We start from the raw sequence: 23,443 nt of genomic DNA, 5'->3' as shown, positions 1-23,443 counted from the left end.
GCCGGGCCGGCCGCGCGGCGCGCACCACGCGGCCCTACCGCGCGCGCACGCGCAGGCCCCAGCCCAGCCGCCCAGCAGGCTCCACAAGAAACACCCCACGCGTGAGTAACTGCTCCACAAACCACTACAAAATAGATTTTAACACCACAGAGTAGGTAAACTGTAGGTAAACATTAAGTGTCAGCAAGCCCAAGCTCAAGCGCCCAGCAGGCTTCACAAGAAACACCCCACGCGTGAGTAATCGATCCATAAAGCTATAGGTTTTTCGTCGCATCTACGCCCAAAACACGCCGAGTAGGCATCAAGAATCGCGTGAGTAACTGATAGTAGAACACATTTTATTGTATACCAGTCCAGACGTAAAATATACACAAAAATATAGGGGGGACAATTGACACAAATCAATAGGTTTTTGCTTTGCGCCTATGCACAGAACACGCCGAGTAGGTATCACTAGAAATGCCATACGCGTGAGTAGCCGATCTACAAATCTTTGCGCCCATGCTCACGTCCAGGCCCAAGCCCAGGCGCCCAGCAGGTGTAATAAGAAACGTCCCACGCGTGAGTAATCGCTCCATAAAATATCTATAGTGTCTATAGTCTGTCGCTGCTTCGCGTCCAGACCACGCCGAGTAGGCATCAAGAATCCTTCCACACGGAAATCAATGTCAGCAGTTCAGCACTAGTATCGCGCGCGTCGTTCCGGTCACTATCGCGCGCGCACGCGCAGGCCCCAGCCCAGCCGCCCACCAGGCTTCACAAGAAACACCCCACGCGTGAGTAATCGATCCATAAACCACCACAAAAAGTTTTAACGTCATCAGGTCATTAAGTCCGTACAACGCGTCGCACATACGCCCACGCCCAAGTGCCCAGCAGGCTTCACAAGAAACAGCCCACGCGTGAGTAACCAATAAGGATAAAAAAAATTGTATTCGATCTGCATATCGCTAGGTTTTACTTCGTGACCACACCCAAGCGCCTAGCAGGCTTCACAAGAAGCACCCCACGTGACCGATCTGCAAATCACTACAAAATAGTTTTTATTGTCACTATTATCAGTCACCACCACGCGCATACGCCCACGCCCAAGTGCCCAGCAGGCTTCACAAGAAACACCCCACGCGTGAGTAATCAATAAGGATAAGAAAATATTTATTTGATCTGCATATCGATAGGTTTTTGTTTCATGACCACACCCAAGCACCTAGCAGGCTTCACAAGAAGCACCCCACGTGACCGATCTGCAAATAATCACTACAAAATAGTTTTTATTGTCACCATTATCAGTCACCACCACGCGCATACGCCCACGCCCAAGTGCCCAGCAGGCTTCACAAGAAACACCCCACGCGTGAGTGACCAATAAGTACAAGAAAATCTTTATTCGATCTGCATATACATACATAGATAGGTTTTTGCTTCGCGCCCACGTTCAGGCTTATGCCGAGAACACGCCGAGTAGGTATCAAGAAACACCCCACGCGTGAGTAACCGAAAACAAATCGATAGGTTTTTGCGTCACGCCTACACGCCGAAAACGCGCCCAGTAGGCTTCACAAGAATCGCCCCACGCGTGAATAACCGATCCACAAACAACACAATACGTTTTATTTTCCCCATTATCAAGTCAACGCGTCAATTGCACTATAAATTATGGATAAGAATTAACATTTCTCATCTTAATTTTCAGGGTTGAAAAGAGGAAGACCGCCGCTTTCCCGGAAGATACGAGAAAGAGACAGGGAAGATGACACTTCTGTATCAAGCGAAAGGTAAGTTTTTTCTATTTCTAATCTAATTTGTTCACTGTTACTGACAATAGTGACTGAGTTTCTTGCGCTGCTTCTTGCCAGCACTGGCCCATATTATTGTCTCGAAGCAGTGGTAGGGTTGGGGCGTGTAAAAGTGCTCTTCAAAACCCTACTTACTTCTAAAAAACAAATACAATATCGCCCAGGGAGTGCAGATGCTATCTATGATGTAGCGAGCTTCCTAAAAGATTCACGCATAGCTTGAAGGCCTTAGACTAGGCGCAGACCACCGATTTTTAGTTGGCCGATAGTTGTGCCCCATTTTAAATTGTATGAAGAATCGGCCAAATCGAATCGGTGTAATGTGCGCACTTCCATATATGCCCATACTGATCAACTGCCCGACTAAACTATCGGCCGACGAAAAATCGACTGCGCCTAGGCTTAGAGTTGTATAACTTCGTTTATTAATTATTATTATGTATTTAATGCTGTATTGTTTATCCTCAGAGGGCGCGGCCGACCTAGCACGGAAAGTCGCACGCGGCGGGCGTCGTACGACATCGACAACATCGTCATACCACAGAGCGTAGCCGCGGCCACGCGACCGCAGATACTCACCTACAAAGAGATCATCACGCCCAAGTTAGTACTGACATCGATTAAAGCCTGGTCCGTGAGCACGTAGAATTCCGTCCAATGACCCCAAGCTACCCATCCTTATCGCTCGCGCGTAATTATATTGCTGTCGCGACAGTGCGACGCGCGCCCGCAGTGTACCATACTAAGGCTGAGTTGCGCCACCTAACTTTAACGGTATCTATAACGTTAACCAGCGCTTTTTGTATGGAGTTTGACAGATTTTTGACGTTTGTTAAAGTTAAAGTAAGATGGTGCAACCGGTGGTGATTCTGTACAGCGCGCGTTTAACTTTTTGCTCTGTATTGATTTCAACCAAAGAGGGTCCACTGCTGGTCTATAGCTTGTGGGTGGACTACTTATATTACGTATTTCGGCACTGTATTGACCCCAATCAAAACAAGACCATCCCAATGACTCGAGCCGTTGCCAGTCGCAAGTGGAAAAATGTCGAAAGATGGTCGAAAGGCCTTTTTGTATATGGAGTTATAAAGGATTCGATTTTCGATTCGATCAAAATGTGCCACTTATCTAAAAGTGGCACATTCGAACCCACTGGTTTTGTCTTGTGTGCAAACGTGAGGGTCGCAGAAGGTCGACCATTCAATTAAATATAGGTCAGCTTTGGTCAAAAGTTACAATGTTATTGTTTGTTCTAGATGGCGAGTGCTTGAGATTCCCGAAGTGCCGCTAAACAATGGGGTCTCCAAATCAGACCGATATTCAGTGGAATCTGATGTATGTATTTTATACTCCTTTTGGTTTTTGCATGTCTTTTTATCCAGTGAAGTTAGACACTTGTGAACTGTAGCAAAATACCATTAACTGTGATACTAAAAATAAGCTTATTCATGGTTCTGAGAAATTCCTCACCTAGAAGGTACAGTCAGCTTCAAATAGTTCGTGACACCCAAAGTAGCCAATGAGTTCGCAACACCTCTTTGTTGTAATTGGAATAAGGTTGTTTTAGCAACTTCGGGTGTCGCGTACTGTTAGACTCTGACTGTACATGACTGTATCTCGCACATAAATTCGTCGCCTACGCCGCAAAGGGAAGGGGTGAACATCATACAAACGGTCAACAATTTAGTTGTAAACAGAAATGCTCCGTTCTTCAGGCACTATGTAATTTTTTTGCTCTCCTGTATAATTTTATGCGGTCCACACAGCTTATGACCGCAGTCCGTAGAGGAACGCTACTCACACAAATATGGTCGCTCTTCATCAGTGAGGCACCAAGGAAGAAGTTCGTTCGTTCGTTTCAGCCGAAAGACGTCCACTGCTGGACAAAGTCCGGTCTTTGTGGAAATCCTTGGGGGAGGCCTTTGTCCAGCAGTGGACGTCTTTCGGCAAGGATGAAGTATAATTTTATAAAAAAAAGAAGGTTCGCCCCTCTGCGGCGTCGGCGACGAATTAATTAATTACCCTATCAGTCTCGTCATATATAACCCACCACCACCATGGTTCTTCCTGCCTCACGGCGTACGAACCGAATCTCGGGAGAGCGCGCGGGTACTTGCTCAGGGCCCTTTTTCCCGGGCGCTTTGCTTGACTCCCTACAAATTTATCTGATCCATGTCCCTTCTCATAGTCAATTCTACCCCTTCTGGGGCTTGACACCACAAATACGGTACTTCGCGTCGGACTGCTATCGTTGATAAATGTCATCACTTCTTCTCATAACTTCGCCTGATTGTGTGCCAGGAGTGCGCGAACTCGCGCAGCGCGATCCAGTTACTGCGACTACTCATGAGGTCCTGGTCATAAACAGGTCCCTAATCATAATAATAATCATAATCAAAACCTCGTGAAGGCCGAGAAGGAAAAACAAAGCAAATACCTTGACTTGGCCCACGAGGTGACCGCCATGTGGGATGTTGACTCGACGATCATTGTCCCGATAGTTGTCTCGGCGAACGGGCTAATAGCGAAGAGCTTCGACCAACATCTAAAGAAGCTCTCGCTAGATGGTTGGCTCAAGGGTCAGATTCAAAAGGCGGTGATCCTCAGCACGGCACGCATTGTCCGGAGGTTCCTCAGCCTGTGACCCTGACCACCGGTAGCTTGGGCCCTGCTCCGCTGCCAGCGGGTTAACTATTTTTAAGATTTTTGTTTTTATAATGTATTTTTATTTTTTGATAATTACTACATTGTAAAAAGAAAAAATTAAAAATAAGAAAGAAAATCGAATAAAGGAATCATAATCATTTATTTGCAATTAAACATCTTGCTTGGCTCTCCGTATCACATCCAGCATCTTCTATCAGTCTCGTCAGTAGCTGCTGGGAACCTGACACCAAACCCAATCTTTCAGGACGAGGACGTATCCGAAGCGGCGGTGGCCGCGCGTCACGTGCGCGCCGAACAGCGCGAGCGCAGCCGCTACGCTCGCAAGCCGCGCCGCCGACACGCGCCCGACGCGCCAGACGCCCAGCCCGAGCCGCCGCCAACCCAGCCCGAGCCGGTGGCGCCGCCGCCGCAAACGCCGCACGAGGTACTTACGATGACACACTAATGCTGGATTTCTATATTCAATCCTAATCCAAATTATACGGATTTGGATTGTTCGGCGCGCGCGAAGCCGCTACGCTCGCAAGCCGCGCCGCCGACACGCGCCCGACGCGCCCGAGGCCCAGCCCGAGCCGCCGCCAACCCAGCCCGAGCCGGTGGCGCCGCCGCCGCAAACGCCGCACGAGGTACTTACGATGACACACTAATGCTGGATTTCTATATTCAATCCTAATCCAAATTATACGGATTTGGATTGTTCGGCGCGCGCGAAGCCGCTACGCTCGCAAGCCGCGCCGCCGACACGCGCCCGACGCGCCCGAGGCCCAGCCCGAGCCGCCGCCAACCCAGCCCGAGCCGGTGCCGCCGCCGCAAACGCCGCACGAGGTACTTAGTAACTTACGATGACACACTAATGCTGGGTTTCTATATACAATCCTAATCCAAATTATACGGATTTGGATTGTTCGGCGTGAGCGCAGCCGCTACGCGCGCAAGCCGCGCCGCCGACACGCGCCAGACGCGCCCGAGGCCCAGCCCGAGCCGCCGCCAACCCAGCCCGAGCCGGTGGCGCCGCCGCCGCAAACGCCGCACGAGGTACTTACGATGACACACTAAGGCTGGGTTTCTATTGTTCAGGATTTCAAATAAGAGTCCTTTTTACATAAGGATTAGTTTAATCTTCATATGTGCTGCGTTTACAATGGTAAAATGTAGAAAAATACGAGCTACGCGCTCGAGGATTCGATCCAAAGGTAAAGATGGCCGGACGACGCCGCTAGAGATGTTCTTTACTTCCTGTTTAGAGGCATTGGCGATAGTGACGTCCGGCGCGGGGTGAAAAAGGTTGTAAGCGCACTGCGCGAACATCTATATTCAATCCTAATCCAAATTATACGGATTTGGATTGTTCGGCGCGAGCGCAGCCGCTACGCTCGCAAGCCGCGCCGCCGACACGCGCCCGACGCGCCCGAGGCCCAGCCCGAGCCGCCGCCAACCCAGCCCGAGCCGGTGGCGCCGCCGCCGCAAACGCCGCACGAGGTACTTACGATGACACACTAATGCTGGGTTTCTATATTCAATCCTAATCCAAATTATACGGATCTGGATTGTTCGGCGCGAGCGAAGCCGCTACGCGCGCAAGCCGCGCCGCCGACACGCGCCCGACGCGCCCGAGGCCCAGCCCGAGCCGCCGCCAACACAGCCCGAGCCGGTGGCGCCGCCGCCGCAAACGCCGCACGAGGTACTTACGATGACACACTAAGGCCCGTTTTCACCATCAGTACGGCTAGCACGAAAAACTTTCGAGTTCGAATCGTTTGCGTATTCGAATCGCCATCAAAAGATTTAATAAGAAAACTACAACAACGCCCTTGTGATCGTGTCGTAAAGTGAACTTAGTATGAGAAATGGTTGCACGAAACTTATTTTGACAATTAAAATTGTCATGTTATCGTTTAATTCAAAGATTGAGTATCGAATTTTGTCGAATAGGCAAACGATTCGAACTCGAAAGTTTTTCGTGCTAGCCCTACAGGTAGTGATCCCACCGCCGGCGAGTAAACGACTAAATGCCTTGATCGCCGAGTAAACGGGCGAGACAGTGCTCTCGGCCGAGTACTCGGTGCGTATGAACATTGCGCCGAGTGATCGGCCGAGCAAAGCGACGAGACAATAGCTCGGCTCCCGTTCAACTTACTAGGCCGAGTATCCACGCTCCCGCTGCCCCGCACTGTCTCGCTCGCTCGCTCGGCAGGTCTGAACGTGCACTGTCTCGCCACTCGCCACTCGGCCAAATGATTGACGTCACGTCCACAGATTAGAGAAAAAAGAAAAGTCGCAATTGAACTGACTGTGCTAATTTCAAAACACGTGTGAACAGCTACTCGCTTACATCAGTGTCTTGGCCGAGTTAACATTTTACTGTCTCGCCCGTTTACTCGGTACGTGTGATCAAGGCTTTAGTTTCTAGTTCTACTCGTTTCTCGTTATTCGTCGACGGTCGGACCTCTCCCTCAATCTCTAATGTTTAAGTGACCTCTATGATAACACCATAGAGCAGGGTTTCCCAAACTATGGGTCGCGAGCGAACATTGAGTGGGCCCTGCCTGTAAAAAGTCCTTTATTTTAGGTATATTGGTAATAGCTAAATTTCCTATAGGTGGGTCCCGAGTTTGGGAACTTATATTAGGTAAGATGCCAACTAATGCGCTGAGTTCGAAACTCAGTGTCGCATTAGAAATTCACACACACAAAGTAACCAAAATATGTGCTCATTATCCACTGCGGTATTTACTCAACGTTCGAATAATCGTTAGTACTACGCAAGCAATATAAGGTGTTATTTTTTGTACTGATCATACTTTACCAACGCATCTAATAAAATCATACAAATACAACCCAAGTGTTTTTAAAAAAAAATTCAGGCTAGTTTTCGAGTAAAACGACAAAGAATGTTTCGAAAAAAATAAAAAATAAATCATCCTTTGAGCGCGGTGAGTATTCGTTTGTACGCACTATCGTAGTAGCCGGCCGAGGGCAACGACCACTGCCACGTGCCGCGCCGCGTGAGTCGGCCATATTGAATTATTGATATCGCTGCCAGTCGCTCCGCCAGTGTTGCCAGAAGGTTACTTTTGTAACCTTTTAGGTTACTTTTGAACTGCTGTGGTTACTTTTAGGTTACACTAATGAAAAGGTTACTTTTAGGTGATTTTTCAGAAATTGTAGAATTAACTTTACAGGTTATTCAGTAAAAAATATTAATAGTGACAATTTAAAAATTATGTCATAAAGTGCATTTAAACTTGAATTTGATTTATTATTTGTTAAAAAAAAAAGAGTTTTAGCGAATGTTTTTCGATAATAAAACGCAAATCCATGAAACGTTTTTATACGACTGGTCACTTTTTGAATTTTAGATGATCAATTGTATTCATTTTCCATCCATGAACAACCTTACACAATCATCGCTCCGCACCCCCCCCCCCCCCCCCCGTATGAAGGTTACTTTTTATTCAAAAAGGTTACTTTTTTTTATATTTCTGGTAATTTCTGACTAGACCCGACTGGCAACACTGCGCTCCGCGCCCACAGCCCGCGCCGAGCCGCCGATCGGCATGCGGGAGCGCAACAACATAAATAATCGTCCCAGTCCGTCCAATGCGCCCAAACGTATTGCAGTGTATGTGTGATTTATTACAATGCCGCGCTTGATCAATAACAAAACGCAGGTGAAATTATGTTTCGGGCACACTAACTGGCCGACGAGAAACATTGACGAGTCGAAAACCTTCATACCTTGCTTGTTTGGAGCCGCGCAGCGCTTCAGGGAGCGCAGCCGTATCCTGACTTGACGAGATTCCGTGCGCTTCGAGGACGAAGTTCTGGATTTCAATTTCAATCACCGGCACAGTGCTGGCGGTACCCAGATGCGAGCGCCGCAGACGGCGGCTTTTGCGTAAAAATACGGAATGCCTTATCAAGGAGTTGTTGCCAGAGGGCCACGACCGCGACCTAGTTCTATCGATGGTTATTGCGGAAGTCTACCTAGGTACATACCTACAGTGTGATTTGGACAGATGAGTGCTTGTTTACGCGAAAGGGACTTTTTCCGTAAAAAAGTTAGTGCGCGAATTGTGAATACAACATCCGACGTGGTGTCTAGTGAACAGCAAGCAAGTGTGCAGCCCGAAAGCATTACCTCAATTCGATCGTGGCTAGATTAGACAGTGCAAGACAGTGTTTACGTGAACATTCAACAAAGGCTTGACGTTCAAAATGTATTGTGATTAGTGTAATAATAACCTAGGAACTTTAAATAACAACATTCAAAATAGGTAAATGTGTGAATAAGTAAAATCAATGAATCTAAAGTGTGATGGCAAATCATAATTTAGGAATTAAAACCAGGAAAATTGATCAGTGAGTTTTATTTACAACACCTATTCATATTCAATATTAGGGTGCATTTCCACTGAAGCGAAGCGAAGTAGTAATAGGTATGTACCTATCAATTTTTTATTACGTCTCTAAATAAATTGCGTAGGCATTACGAAACCGTAGATATTGAATTCCAATTGCTATCCTTTTTTAAATTTCTAGTTTAACGCGGATGATTCGCCTCGGTTCGTTGGAAAAGTCCCCCGCTATTACACTAATGAAAATACACTTATTTACCTACTTATGTAGCTAGATTTTGTTTCTCCCAGCGCGTAGTACCTATTAACATGACGTAACATCGTACATACTCATGAGTGATAATTTTTGGTAACGTAGGTTTAGTGTAATCTAACCTTTATGTGTGTGAACGTTGAATGAATGCGCGCGGCCATTGTTCGTACTCGTATGAATGAAATGAGTAAAGAAAGAGAGAGAGGCAGTGAGTGAAGACAGGATGGTTGTAAAAATAATATCTTTTTTTTGTTAGGAAAAGTAAAAACAAAAACTAGCCTGAATTTTTTTTTAAAAACACTTGGGTTGTATTTGTATGATTTTATTAGATGCGTTGGTAAAGTATGATCAGTAAAAAAAATAACACCTTATATAAACTTTACATTATGACGTCTTTGCTGTCATCATTGCTATCACGAGAATTGTGTTCTGTTTTTGGGCATATTGTTGCGATACCGGCCCCGCCCCCTTTCACATCTCCCTTTAGTTTCTGTGATCTGTGGGTGACACAACAGGGATTTTGTTTTTCATAGGGGTCACTTAAAAAAAAGGGATTGATGGTGAAAACGGACATCAATCTCATAAATGATGAGATTGTTGAGTGACATTAAGTCTGAAAATTATGAAGCAGCAGTAAGAAGGTCTGAAACAGATTTTTTATTTTTGGCAAACCCTTAATTCTCTTCAAAGAGTTCAGTCCTAATATTTTTAGTCGAACCCAAAGACGAGTGTTATGAGACTTTTTTAAAGATTTATAAGATAACTTGCCGACCATTATTAATAGTTCATACCCTCTGTAATGAAGTGTGATCGCCAGAAATATTATTTTCATTCACACCATAAACTTAAGATTAAAATAACTTTGTTTGGCTTGTTCTGACAGTTTCCTTTCATTCATCGAGGAGGAAAATAAATAGAGACAGAAACATACTGAACTCAATGAATTTAGGTTTTATTTATAGGGAACTGATTTATTTGTTATTGATCATGGAACTTTACACAATAATTTTAGGTTATTTGATAACGGTTTTGCTAACAATGAATGCTTACTTCGCTCACATTAAACTACCAGGCTACCCTAACTACTAATTTCGGGTATTTTTTATTTAATAAAAATTGCTTGTTTAGCTGTTGACGGGGATCTAATATAAACTCATCTCGAAACTAGACTCAGTAATTCGATCTGAACCTGAATTTCGGGCTATGTATTAAATTAAATATCATTTAACCGCGGTGTCGTTTCTCGGTTAACACGCGTTCAAATTCAGGGCTGCGAGCCGCCATGGCCACTTCATAATAACAAACTAAGAGGCTGCGCACATTAACAGTGGCTAGGGATTTTTAGGTGACGAATAATAATGTACCTTATACTTTTAACGCTACGGTTGAAATTGCAACATGGGATGGTGCTTCGGTATTCCTATACATGCCGGCTCGCTAAAACCATAAACATTGCAATTTGGTATTTGCCACCACTCTCCAATGATTCTAAAGCACAACTTTTTTTTTAAAAGGCACTTCAATCTGGTCTTAAAAACTTGATTAATTATTACCTGTAATAAGATTTTTGTTTGCATTATAATTGAAAATTGAGTTGATAAAATAGTGATGTCACTGGCTAGTATTGCCATACAAAATCTATGGCAGTCTCGTTTTGACAGTTTTAAAAAGTACGCCAATTGATTGGTGGTTTCAAAAACCCTATTTGAACCATAGCGTTGAAACTATAAGGTCCATTATTCGTGGCCTAAAAATCCCTCGTCCCAAACGTGCGCAGTCCGTGACCGACTATACCGGGTGTTGCAGACGGTTCGGCCGTACTCGCCGCGGCGCTTCCCGCTGCCCGACGCGGCCTACCAGGCCATGGTGGCGTGCATGCCCGACGGACACCTGCCGCCCGCGCCCGACAGCCCGCAGGTAAACAAAACACCGTCGCCGCATGAAATACTTTTTTTTTCGTTCGTTTTTTAAAAATAACTTTTTTTTCTTTTCATAAGTGGACAATTTGTTTTTCGCTTCTTTTTTTAAGTTCAAAATGAGTTTGATTTGTTTTGTAGAACTGATGAACACTTTTTTTTTGTTTTTTTTTTAGAAAGCATTTGTTTTTCGTTTCTTTTTTTTAAGAATTTAGTCATTTAAGGGCAGATTTTTCAATCCTCAGATCTTTTACCTGTAGAATAACATTGTGATTTTTTTTGACATAATAATATTTCTCATATTGAAACTATCAATGTGCTAAACTTATTCTTCAGTTATAAGTTTATCTGACGATTGAAAAATCAGCCCAAGTGCTCATTACTTGTAAATTAGTATTATTTAGCTCGCAGAAATGGGTACATAAAAGCGCATTTGGTGGGATAATTACTATTTACAGCTAACTTAACTAATATCCTTAATTTGTTGTGTGTGCATGCATGCATCATGCAGTGATTATTATAAGTGAGACTGCTACGAAAACACAGATATGCCTTTTAATGTTTCATTTGCATGAGGTTGAGGTTGAAAAAGCATGAGTAAATTAGTGGGCTGAAGTGAAAAAAATTACCGATAGGTAATTAATAAAATTGAGAATGAAACACATTTGTTTAATTATACATTTGAAAATTTGTAGAGACAATCAACGTATTGATTTAATCGCAAGAATGCTGAATGTTCAACACACTTATTATTTCCAATTATTTTATAAATATGATCAATGAGCTATCGCGATTGAAAAATCTGCCAGATGGCAATACGTAGATGCGAGATCCAAATGCTGCGCGATTGGTGGATTTTGACATATCTGTCAATATCATGTCAAAAATAACCAATCATGCAGCATTTGGCCCTCGCGCCTACGTATTGCCATCTGACGGATTTTTCAATCGCGAAAACCCTCATTATCAGTGGTGTTTCCTCTCGAATTAGCATCAATCATTTAACAGCCTCTTGACGTTTGACCGTAAGCTACAGTAGGCGCGCGACTTCATGTCCATCGGGGCCTTACTTACTTACTTATTTACTTATACTTACTTATAAGTTGCAAAAAATGTGGAATAAGTAGATAAGGTTGACCTACTTAATTGGTAATAATTATCGATATCGAAATTAGCATAATTAGTTAGGTAACAGCACTACCGCATTCCTCAGGATGGACATGAACTCGCGCGCCTACTGTAACAGAATAGAAATAAAACATATTGATATTTTAAACTATTATGTTGCATTTTTACTATAAAATTATCACTTCACGGGATTTATTGCAACAATATCTATTTTAACGGTAAATAAAATATTTACCCTCCCGACGTTTCGGCTCGGTTGCACGATTCATGATCGCGGGCAGACTGAAGAGATGCGGCGTCGTCCGCTCCGGCGCGATGAGTTTTCTTCACCCACCCGCATTTGCACAATATTTTCGTCAGTGGTACAGTCAGTCCGACAAACTACACTAACAGTGTCCGGGTTTCTCTGAGACGGCCTAGAACGCGACTACTTCGTTATCACCGGATTCCGAAACGTCGGGAGGGTAAATATTTTATTTACCGTTAAAATAGATATTGTTGCAATAAATCCCGTGAAGTGATAATTTTAAAACATATTGAGTTTATAATATTTTTTCCAGCCGGAGCTGCCTCCGGACGAAGACACCAGCTCGCTGTCGCCGCTCTCGGTGTCCCCTTACGGCGGCGACGACCCCGACGACGCCGAGTGGGAGCCCGCGCTCGAGAAGAACGCCTTCAGGTGAACACCCTGTATCGCACCACCGCTGAACTGTTGCAACTCGGAAACTTGCAATTTGGGTAGTTACACCACTGGCAATAAGGGTACATCATACTGTTAAAGCCACGTTTTCACTAGGGGACATGTCGCAGAGATAAGTCGCCGACATTCACGTAGTTTGTCTCTGCAACTTTGTCCCTCGACATATGACTTGTTCACACTAGCCAGTAGTGAACAGTATGTCGCCCGAGGGGCGACACAAAGCGACACGCGTCCTCACTACTCAAAGTAGTGTTGCCGAACTATCGATAGTAAAACTATCGATAGTTTTCATTCGAAAAAGCCTTCTCCATCGATAGGCCTATCGATAGTATCGATACTGTCGATACTATCGATAGCACAAAACGATTCAATACTATTGAATATGTGCAATACTATCGATAGTATTGTTGCTCGTGAAGAATAAACTATCGATAGTATCGATACTATCGATTGTTCTAGACTATCGATAGTCTGTAAATTTGCAATAGTATTGGGTATGTTTAAATTCATTTTTACAATATTTCAAATGTTTCGCTTGACTTACCAACTAACATATAACTAAAAATAATGATCTCACTTGTATTTAAAACTACCTGCATTAGTTAAGTACGGCAAATAAAATGTATTGCCAATTTTGGAAACATATAATTAAATGTTATGGTTAACTATATGAAATAATTCAAGTATTCCAATAACCCTATTGTTGTGCCTATTGACTATTATACCCAAATATTGTAAACGATACTATTGTAAATTGCCAAACTATCGATAGTCTAGAACAATCGATAGTATTGATAGCTTTTTATTCAAAAGCGACAATAGTATCGATACTATCGATAGTTTATTCTTCACGAGCAACAATACTATCGATAGTATCGATAGTATTGCACATATTCAATAGTATTGCCTCGTTTTGAGCTATCGATAGTATCGATAGTATCGACAGTATCGATACTATCGATAGGCCAATCGATAGTCTTGCGATAGTTTGACTATCGATAGACTATCGATAGTCTATCGATAGTCGACTATCGATCGGCAACACTAACTCAAAGGCTGTCGGGCGACTGTCGAGGGACACGAAGATCGCGCATGTCGACGCCCGCAGAGCATCGACAAGCGACAAGTCTCGCGACCCGTAGATGACATCGCGCGGGACACGTGAATTTCTTGTCGGGCGACAGTCGCGGGATAAATGTCTCCTAGTGAAAACGCGGCTTAATACCTAGCGGAATAGACCAACAAAGGACTGAGCGAGCGAGATGTCACTAGCAGCAACATTGTGTGATAAACTATAACAGAACCGTTTTTTGCAACTATTTGACAGTTCGTTAGCACTCTTTGGCACGCTAAAAATTTGAGTTCTGAGAAATCGTGTGAAATGAGAAATGTGCTTCATTTCATAAACGTGGTGACTGATTCAGTGATTTAATGGTAACTGATTACTGATTCAAATAATCCTGAAAACTGACACACAAATGACATCCTAAAATCGGTTTCGTTTAACAGCTCGCGTTTGTTGCTTTATTCCGAAGGAATATTAACTTGGGGCAACCGTATTTTCGTCCACTAGTAGGCGCCACTGGCGAGTGATAGAACCTTATTCTACAGTGACGCTACCTACAAGTGAGTGCAAATGCAATGATACATCGTGTTTGCGCTCAACAGTTGGCGCACCCGTCACAGTCTCACACCCGTATTCACAAACGATACTTGCTTAAGTGAAGCAGCAAATCGAACGCACAGCGTTGAATAGAGTTCTGTGATTGGTTCATGCGTGACCCTGTGCGTCCACGCGCACTGTGAGACCTCATAGTAATGTTTGTGAATACGGGCGTTAGCCACTAACGAGTGACAGAACCTTACTAGACAGTGGCGCTCTAGCGAGCTCAAATACGGTAGTCCACATTGACATACTTCGAAAATACCGCTTTTAGATGCGCCAAAATATGTAATACCACTTCAAATCTGTAGCAACTGGAAAACTTGAGTAGTTGAAACCACACTCAATTGACATACTTTTTTTGCTGTAAAAGGCACCAATCCCATATATTTTGGATAGCAATTCTAAGATGCGTCTTGGAAATATTGATGTCAAGTACCCAATTCCATCTGCACGCAAAATGATCGCCTAAATTCTAGTGTCGAGGACTACACTTCCATATTTTATCATAAACCAATTAAAAGTAGCAATTCTACAAGCTCTTCATGGTTCTTAGATATCTTGGAAACAAATGCCTACTCGAGTTCGAATTAAAATCTTCTATTTTGAGTTGTCTCAGTTTAGATCTAGGTGTGCGATATATCACTGCGGCCACAAAGTACAATATGCAACACAGAATGAATGTCATTGGTGATGATGGTATGAATGCACGAGTGTCTAATCAATGAGGGTTTAAAGTTTACATTGACAGTCCCGGGTATCACACGTAGCCCTATCACTCGAAGAAAGTATTTGATACGTGAGTTTAGGCCATTTACATTACTTGCATGAGATTCAGTTCCATTTACTAAATTTAAAATGACATTAGAAACGTAACTACGTTTTTATGTGTCTTAACAAACACTAAGGCGTAAAAGAGGATAATAAAATATGCATAACTCGCTGATGTCTACGTCATTGAAAAATTTCCTTTACTGCGTAGCTGGCTTATTATTCCTGAAGTTAATGCAGAATAAAGATTTTTGAGTAGAACATAGTGGGATCAAATCGCCACTATTTTGTAACAAAATAAAAAAATTCGACGCGACGGTATCCATTTTCATATTAGGAGTCCGTGTGCGCGTGCCTTATCTGTGAAAGTCTGATGTCTATGAACGAGCGTGTAAGCATTGTGTGATTTGATCTAAATAGCGCTGTCATTTGTTTCTCAGCAAAGCGAGCCATGTGTTTTGATTCAAAATTAATATTGCCACACAATAGAAAAGAGACATTAAATTCTACTGGGACTAAGTAGAAAACAAATCTGAGTTACCGAAATTAACTGAAGAATCAGATAATTAAAGGGCATTTGTAACAACAATAAAATGCTCAATGTTATGTGAGAAGGTAATGATATTTCAAAGGATACAATCAATTGATTTTAGTTCTGCTAATCCTTTTAGAGGAAATGCTCTATGGTGTAAAAACTTTTTAAATATGTAAGCAAATACATATTACCGTCATTTAAAAATAAGGGAGATGATATTACATGATATCAGAAACTCATTGTACTTTAATGTGTAGGCCAGCGGTTCCCGAATGGTGGTCCGCGGAACCCTGGGGTTCCGTGGAAAGGCCGCAAGGGTTCCGTAAAAAATATTATCCCACAGTTTCGTAACCGACGTTGTTCGCTCGCACCGACTTGTTTACGCACAAGGGAGGGGCAGGGCGTGCGGGCGGAGTAGTACGAGGGTTCCGCTAGGAAAAGTATAATCAATTAGGGTTCCTTGGCAAAAAAAAATTGGGCAACCCTGGTGTAGGCATTAAAATGTATGAATATTGATGTTATATGCTTTGAATGTGCAAAAAAAAACAATGACAAACGCATGTAAATGATTTTATAGTGTAAGAATATGTAATTTACTGTATTTTTTATAATTTAGAACTAATGGCATGCTTTAGATCTCCTGTAAATAGAATGCATGTCTTACAGACAGCAGTCGGAGTAGGATTCAAAATGATATTGGAAATGTATTTGAAAACAAAAAACCCATTGGAATGAATTTGTAAAGATGATGATCACTGATCGAAGACTGAGCATGTTTTTGTAAATAATAATTTTAATTCATTCAATGGCTCATTCATATCATCCACACTATTAGAAAGAAAAATTCTTTTTACTGATACTTTTGATAAACGTTACTAAAGTAGTGTTTAACGGTCGCGCCTATCTTATCACTATTCAATTTGCAATCGCGAGATTGCCAGCTTCTGATGATTCTTCTCCTGAGAAGTTTCCATCCTCTGCATTGTGCACGTCTTTATTTGAAAAGCAATTCTTAGCATCGTGATAACATTCGCCCTTCGATACTGATTGATTTAACTCAGAATGCCACAGGATTATTTTTTTCGGCACTCTGCCGTTATTGGTGTTGTAGTTTCAACAAAAGAAAAGCCCTGCTAAATGCATCCGCTGGTTCTGTAGCATTAGTCCTTTCAATAATAATATTAGAATATGTGTCGGCAAAATATAATTTTGCTACAATTTTAGTAAAAATGCTATTGTCCAAGTACATTCTATTGTTACACTTACCCTAAACTAATAAAAGTTGTCACCAACTGTGAAATTTATAAGTTTAAATTGTTTAAAACATGATTCAAGCCTCAATTAACCGTTAGTTGGTCATAGTAATAACTTTCATTATAATATAAGCTGTAGTTTTAGCATTAGTTTTTGTAAGAATGCTAATTTGACAATCGATGTAAATAATGAAATGTGATTCAGTGAAATATTTTGGTACGCAAGTCGAAAGTATTTTATTTTAGTCCAAACTATCAAAGCTTTAGTGTTTGTATAAGTTTATTGTCAACTTTATACTTAGGTATATGCTTTTGTACAACTGATGAATTTTAGTTTGTTTGTAATTTTATAGAAAGCAAGTGTGACTGCTATTACACCCAGTGTTTTGTAATTAAAATTTATTGATTTACACACGCCCGTTATTACATTCCTCAGTTCACGATGCAACTACATTTATTTCCTGCATATTTGGTCACTTATAAAGATAAAACTATATGAAAGGGTTTTACTAACCCGTTTTAGTTTTCTCATCTTATCAAAAATATTGAAGCTGAGTGTATTTAGATGTTAGGCTGTATTGCACCATCTTACTTACTTTAAAAAAACATCAGGAATCTGTCAAACTCCATACAAAACACACCGGTTATCGTCATAAATATGTTAGTATAAGGATAAAGTAGTTGGTGTTAACTTGCCCTGAAGCCGCATAGCGTTTATGTAAATATAATTACTGATAAAATTGGGCACTGAATAGTAACTTATAGACTGGCTATAAATTTTATATGAATCTCTTAAAGAGTGAATTTCCAGGGGTTCTGTGACCATTTTAAACAATTATAAAATTTTCTGCCAAAGAAATTTATTTCAAACTAAATAAAAAACAACGTCTTTTATATGGGATCTCTATTATAAAAAAGCACTGGAAAATTTCAAAATCGCTTAATTTCACGGAATTCTTAAGAGCCCATTTGTATGATATTGTAAGGCAGCTTGCTTCACGAATATTCACTGTTTTTGAAATTCACTAAAAATCCGTATCAAGAATATAACATAATATAAAAGTCAGAAAGGAAGTGTTTCTATCACATAGCATTTAAAAATATTTACATAATCATACCCATAAGTAAAAGACAAATATTGTAAGGACCGGAATCCTTAATCCTGCTTGGTGTATAAATTAATTGTTCTGTTAATTGTTAGTGGGAAGCATTTTCTTGTGTCATATTTTTTGGAGGCATTGGGTGTGTAAACTAAAAAACAAGTATTTTACTTTGCTATTTTGAAGAGAAGCCAAAGTCTTCTTTTTGTAATGTATAAGTGTAGTTAAGGTTTTTTAAGATGACGACTCAAGTCTTAATAAGATATGCTTGAGAAAATATGTGTATAAAAAGTTACATTTGATGAGTTACTCTTTTGTTTTATTTTAATCCAAATTTCCCTAAAATTAGCCTAAACATGCAAGTGATACTACAGAGTGAAACAAATTATACACATGTAAATTTTATGATTTAATGTGAACCATAAAATGATACAACTTTATAGCTAAAAAATCTAAAAATCTATCATTGGCCAGGATGCTTTTTGATCCTTAAGCATATTTAATACTTGATAGTGTTTGCCATTATATCCAACACAGTAACACTAATATTATAGGATTCAATAGTATTCTTAATCACTAATCATATAGAAAATCTAATAATAATTAAGTACAACAATCTAATTACAATGAGTAAATGTATAAAATAACACAACCTAATATTTTAGGTACAGATTTTCCATAATATAACATGGCACTATATGTATAGTCAAACAAAAAACGTATAAAATATAATGTGTAACACCTTACACAATAAAATTTTGGTCTCCAGCAGTATTAAGTATGTATATGTATTTGCAGACAACATAAAACATGTGCGTGCATTCTTTCAACATTACAACACAATTACAACCTTCTCCCTCAACCACAGGAATGTAACGTAAGTAGCTTTAAACTATGAGTAGATTAGTGTGCAAATATGACTCATACAATGAAGATTTACATGACAATGACTCATAACAGAGGCCAACATTATGTATGACTTACATATTTAATTACAAGTTTAAACTTTATAATAATAAGCATTACAGCTTTATTTACATTATTATAGTAACATCAAATTCTACCAAACCTAAAAAATATAATCACAATATTGTTTCTTTACACTAATACTGCATATTCACACGACAATCAGATCTACACAGCCACACTTAAGATTCAAAATGTGTTAAGGAATGTTATTTTTAAATTAATTACATTAAACTAATTTATAAATCACAAAATATCAATCCCTTTACTTATGTCTTATCTGCTAGAAATATAAAGCAAGCACCTTATGAAGCTGGATTTTAAATAGTTAATATTGTAAATATGATTTCTTTCTTTACCGTGTTCTTTCTGTACAGTGGCACAATTCGACATTTACCTACTTGCAGGAACATTTTTTTGTTTTTATGCAAGACATCTAAGTCAATGAAAATGTAATACATTTGAGGCATGTAGGTATTAGAAAATTAATTTTACTTTCATGAAAGGAGATATAAAATTGGCAGGTTATAAACAATGAATCTTGTAGGTAGACAAGAAGTCTGGTAAATCCTTGCTATGGTTTTAATTTCACTTAACAAATACCTTATGTATAATAAGAGTAACTTTTAGGTATAATAATAAGGATTGCATCATGATGTTAATTGCCTAGTGCCCTATATCAAGAGAAGGTATGTATTGAGGTGTCATTTATTTATTTAAGCTGCCTGCATTGCAATAGTGCACAGTTCTAGTCAAATAAATACATAGATCGTTCCGTCCACGAACATGCGCCCCACCATTCTTCCGCTAATGTTTGAGTGTTATCGGTACACGCTAACTGCACACGCACACTATAATGATAATGACGATCGGGTCAAACTTCTCGCACCCCGCGCTTTCCTCGACCAAAAATTGGTGGGGCGCGTCTTCGTGGATGAACGATCTATACATTATCAAATGTCGTTTTGCTGTGAGGAGTATCCTGAACCAGTGTTAAGGGGCTGTTGTTACGAATGAGGGCATTAGTTTTTTTTAATGTGAGACAAGGCAGGTATTTGACCGCAATCGCACCTGATGTTAAGTGAGATGTAGTCTAGGATGGTACATATCTGCCCTGTAAGGCCGCCACATTAGGGTAAGAAGCGCGACAGCAGCGCGGCATATAAGTAGTATGAAATTATCGTCAGCGTGTCTCTCGCGCTGCTAAAGTCGCCTAAGAGCGCTTTCACATTAGGGCGTTAGAAGCGCGGCAGTGGCGTTTTTATAATGTGAAGGCATGCATCTGCTATCACATAGTATGAAATTTTCGGCAGCGCGACAAACGCGCGACAGACGCGCTGCTAAATCGCCTGAATGTGAAAGCGCTTAGTGCCTACTTATTCTCGCCTTAAAAAGGCCCGGATAGTGTTCAGTTGATGTTCCTCGAGAGGTCCTGTATGCGGCGCGCGTTGCACTCCTTGCAGTACAAGTGGTTGTCGAGCGGGTAGCAGCCGCGGCCCTCCTGCCGCGAGCAAAGCGAGGCGCCGCAGTCCTCGCAGGCGTAGCACGCGATGTGGAAGCTCTTGTCGAGCGCCACGATCCGAACGGTCTCCTCGGCGCCGCCTTCGGGAACGATCGGCTCCCGACACCGAGCGCAGCGAGGCGCGTATCTGGTAACGGTTAATTTGTTTAAGTCAGCATTCAAAGCATTGTTGGGTTCCGGCAGTTAGAGGTAAGATAGCCAGTTCCACCGTGGTTGAGGATTCCGGGTGAAGCTTGCTTCTACCTTCGTCCTGATCGTCACTTACCGTCAGGGGAGATACAGGCCAAGAGCTTCCTCGTTGTGGAATTAAAAAAAAAAGTCAAGCTTGACAAAAAAAGGCTCATGCCCATATTCAAATATTACTATGAGGTCTCACAGTGCACGTGGGCGCACAGGGTCACACACGAACCAATCACAGAGCTCTATTCAACACTGCGTTTGATTTTCTGCTTCACATAAGCAAGTATCATTTGTGAATACGGATGTAAAGTTCCTACTATTTTCATCCAGCAACTTGGTTATTTTCGTACTTTTTAACTCAAATATTTATAGTCCAACTTGTTGGATGGATTTTAGATCCATATTTTAAGAAGTTGATTCCAAGTGAAATAATATTGTTTATAGAAAACTGAGGAAGAAGAAATGGCAAAGCATATGCTCATGCAGAGAGATCTTCACTGCCTGTTCTGGTTTAATTGAAGTGGAAAAAGAACTACAAATGTTTTTTTTTTTTTTTTTTTTATGTGATAGGAGGCAAACGAGCAGACGGATCACCTGATGGTAAGTGATTACCGTCGCCCATAGACACCCGCAGACCCAGGGGCGTTACAGGTGCGTTGCCGGCCTTTAAGGTAAAGATACGCTCTCCTCTTGAAAGCTTGCAGGTCGTATCCGTCCGGAAACACCGCAGACGACAGTCCATTCCACAGTTTGGTTGTACGGGGCAGGAAGTTTCTAGAGAAACGTACTGTTGTGGACTGCCAACCATCTAAGTGATGGGGGTGGAAGTGCTGTCGGGTAGATCGGTGGCGAAATGTGAATAAAGTCTGTAAAGAAGGAAATTCCTTTACAAAAAACATACCTTTTATGGAAGTCTTCAATACAATGAATACGGTTCACAGCATCCACAGTAAATGGTATGCCATCTAGGCTCTTTTGGCATACAACACAAGTAAAGCATCGGGGGTGATATGGCTTGCCAGTGGCCCTCAGTATGCGGTCCAGGATAGGATCTCCGCAGACGCAGCACTTTTCAAGTGTGTCAAGATAATCTCTCTCACAAAGGGCACGACCCTGCACTGCATAGAATGGACGCCCCTGAAAAAGGTAAAATTTATGATTCAGTAACTTTCAAATTCAAATTCAAAATATGTTTATTGTGAACCACAGGTACAATAGGTTGTCAAATTATAAATGAATTTGAATATAGATCGGCTGCATTCCGCCTTGAAGGCATACAATAGTTGTTGCTTAATTCTAGAGTTAAAGTTATGTTAATTTATTATAATCAAAAGATAATTTTATAAAGTTCTGTAAAAATACCTGCAAGTTTATACCACACTGCTGGCAACAGAAACATTTAATATGGTAAATTCTCTCCATAGCAGTACACCCAGTGGTTTCACCCATGATCTTTTCCCCACATCTGTAGCAGTTCCCGCAGTACAGCTCCTCATCGGGTTCAGGAGTTGGCTCTGTTGTTGTCCCCACGTAGCCACCATACAAGGATGTTCCTGAGAGCTGACTACAAGGCCTAGGGTTGATGGGTTCATACAAGGACTCATAAGTTGAAGACGTTTGAGAGCCACCATATGTGGAGAAGTCTTGAGCGTTGACAGACGCCGAGGAAGGCGGATAAGCGGAGCCGGGTCGTCGCAACTCACTGTAGTTTGATTGGGCACCCAAATCACTCATTCTAGAAACTTCTGATCTTGTATCTCCACCGCCACCGCCGTAGATACTTTCAGCGGCGTTGCGTTGCATCGGAATGTTAGAATACACGTGGTTGGTGCCTCCTGGTGGCAGTAAGTTGCTGTACAAGAACACATCTCCACTCCGCGCTCTTGCTGTATTGTTCCTAACGATAAAACTCTTTACTGGCACCAAATTCGAATATGTGGAACTAGTTCGGCTTCCGTATTCAAGTCTTGAAGAGTACGATGGCTCACAGGCTGATTTTACAGAATAACTTTGGGGTATTTGCGGTAGCGGAGGCTTGGTTTTCTTCGGTGGGATGGATGGTTTCATCTTTGCTGCATTTATATCGTCTTGTAATTTGGCATCCAATTCATTCGCATAGATCCTTAGATCCGCTAACTGCTTGTCGAGAGTATTCATCTTTACTAATTAGTAGTCACTTTTATTAATTTATTTCAATCTTTCATTCATGAATCGTAGTAACAAAATCGTTACACCCTATTCCTATTGTTTGACTTGTGTAAAATAAAATGACAGGGAGGAAGGACCACAGATAAAGATCTGTGGGAAGGACATTTTTGTTGTATTATCTGTGTTTAAATTCCGATTTACGCAATGAGTGAGTTTGTTGTGCGTTAGACAGCTTAAGGCTATGTGTACATGATAAAATACCTGTTTTACAAATTAATGACATTCGTTAATCATTAATAATTGTCATTAGACTATAAATAATTAGGTAACGATTGTTAGTTTATCTGCTGCGAAATAATATAAGTACGAGATAAGTAAGATTTTTAGGACAGAATATTAACATTTCAACTTGAAAGGAGACTTAATTTAATTAGTAACAATAAAAATTAAACATGACTGTAGTAGCAATCGACAAAATAACGCAAAC

General features: G+C 41.4%; 1 protein-coding gene and 3 long non-coding RNA genes across 6 annotated transcripts; 3 read left to right on the top strand and 1 right to left on the bottom strand.

Annotated features, from left to right (window-relative positions):
• Window positions 1-11: 11 nt before the first annotated feature.
• On the top strand, window positions 12-3,132 carry LOC135075913 (uncharacterized). Of its 2 annotated transcripts, none has more exons than XR_010258154.1 (4): window positions 12-101; window positions 1,694-1,775; window positions 2,265-2,399; window positions 3,053-3,132. It is a non-coding gene; the product is annotated as an uncharacterized LOC135075913 (long non-coding RNA). The 2 variants fall into 2 exon arrangements; XR_010258155.1 differs by lacking the exon at window positions 12-101 and adding an exon at window positions 1,471-1,486.
• A 2,755-nt stretch (window positions 3,133-5,887) lies between these two features.
• LOC135076303 (uncharacterized) lies at window positions 5,888-14,498 on the top strand. 2 transcript variants are annotated; one of them, XR_010258240.1, is made up of 3 exons: window positions 5,888-5,942; window positions 10,881-10,991; window positions 12,679-14,498. It is a non-coding gene; the product is annotated as an uncharacterized LOC135076303 (long non-coding RNA). The 2 variants fall into 2 exon arrangements; XR_010258239.1 differs by lacking the exon at window positions 5,888-5,942 and adding an exon at window positions 6,066-6,144.
• Window positions 14,499-14,502: 4 nt separating this feature from the next.
• LOC135076305 (uncharacterized) lies at window positions 14,503-17,573 on the top strand. The gene is made up of 2 exons (XR_010258241.1): window positions 14,503-16,044; window positions 16,281-17,573. It is a non-coding gene; the product is annotated as an uncharacterized LOC135076305 (long non-coding RNA).
• Window positions 17,574-18,525: 952 nt separating this feature from the next.
• LOC135076302 (lipoma-preferred partner homolog) lies at window positions 18,526-23,070 on the bottom strand. The gene is made up of 3 exons (XM_063970786.1): window positions 22,171-23,070; window positions 21,710-21,945; window positions 18,526-20,755 (listed from the first exon to the last, which is right to left on the bottom strand). The coding sequence occupies exons 1-3, from the start codon at window positions 22,963-22,965 to the stop codon at window positions 20,515-20,517; spliced, it is 1,272 nt and encodes a 423-aa protein (XP_063826856.1). The 5' UTR covers window positions 22,966-23,070; the 3' UTR covers window positions 18,526-20,514.
• Window positions 23,071-23,443: the final 373 nt, after the last annotated feature.

The sequence above is a fragment of the Ostrinia nubilalis genome, chromosome 11, assembly GCF_963855985.1.
Source record: "Ostrinia nubilalis chromosome 11, ilOstNubi1.1, whole genome shotgun sequence".
In the NCBI taxonomy this organism is placed as follows: Eukaryota; Metazoa; Arthropoda; class Insecta; order Lepidoptera; family Crambidae; genus Ostrinia; species Ostrinia nubilalis.
Note: the sequence above shows the minus strand (reverse complement) of the source record. Positions and strands in the feature narration are given on the sequence as shown.

Bases quoted from the DNA above. Each gene is read 5' to 3' on its own strand.
- LOC135076302 (XM_063970786.1), bottom strand. From the start codon at position 22,965: ATGAATACTCTCGACAAGCAGTTAGCGGATCTAAGGATCTATGCGAAT. The intron at 21,946-22,170 runs GTATTTTTACAG...TACCTTTTTCAG, and splicing joins AGTGTGGTATAAACTTGCAG to GGGCGTCCATTCTATGCAGT. The intron at 20,756-21,709 runs GTATGTTTTTTG...AACCGTTACCAG, and splicing joins ATTGAAGACTTCCATAAAAG to ATACGCGCCTCGCTGCGCTC.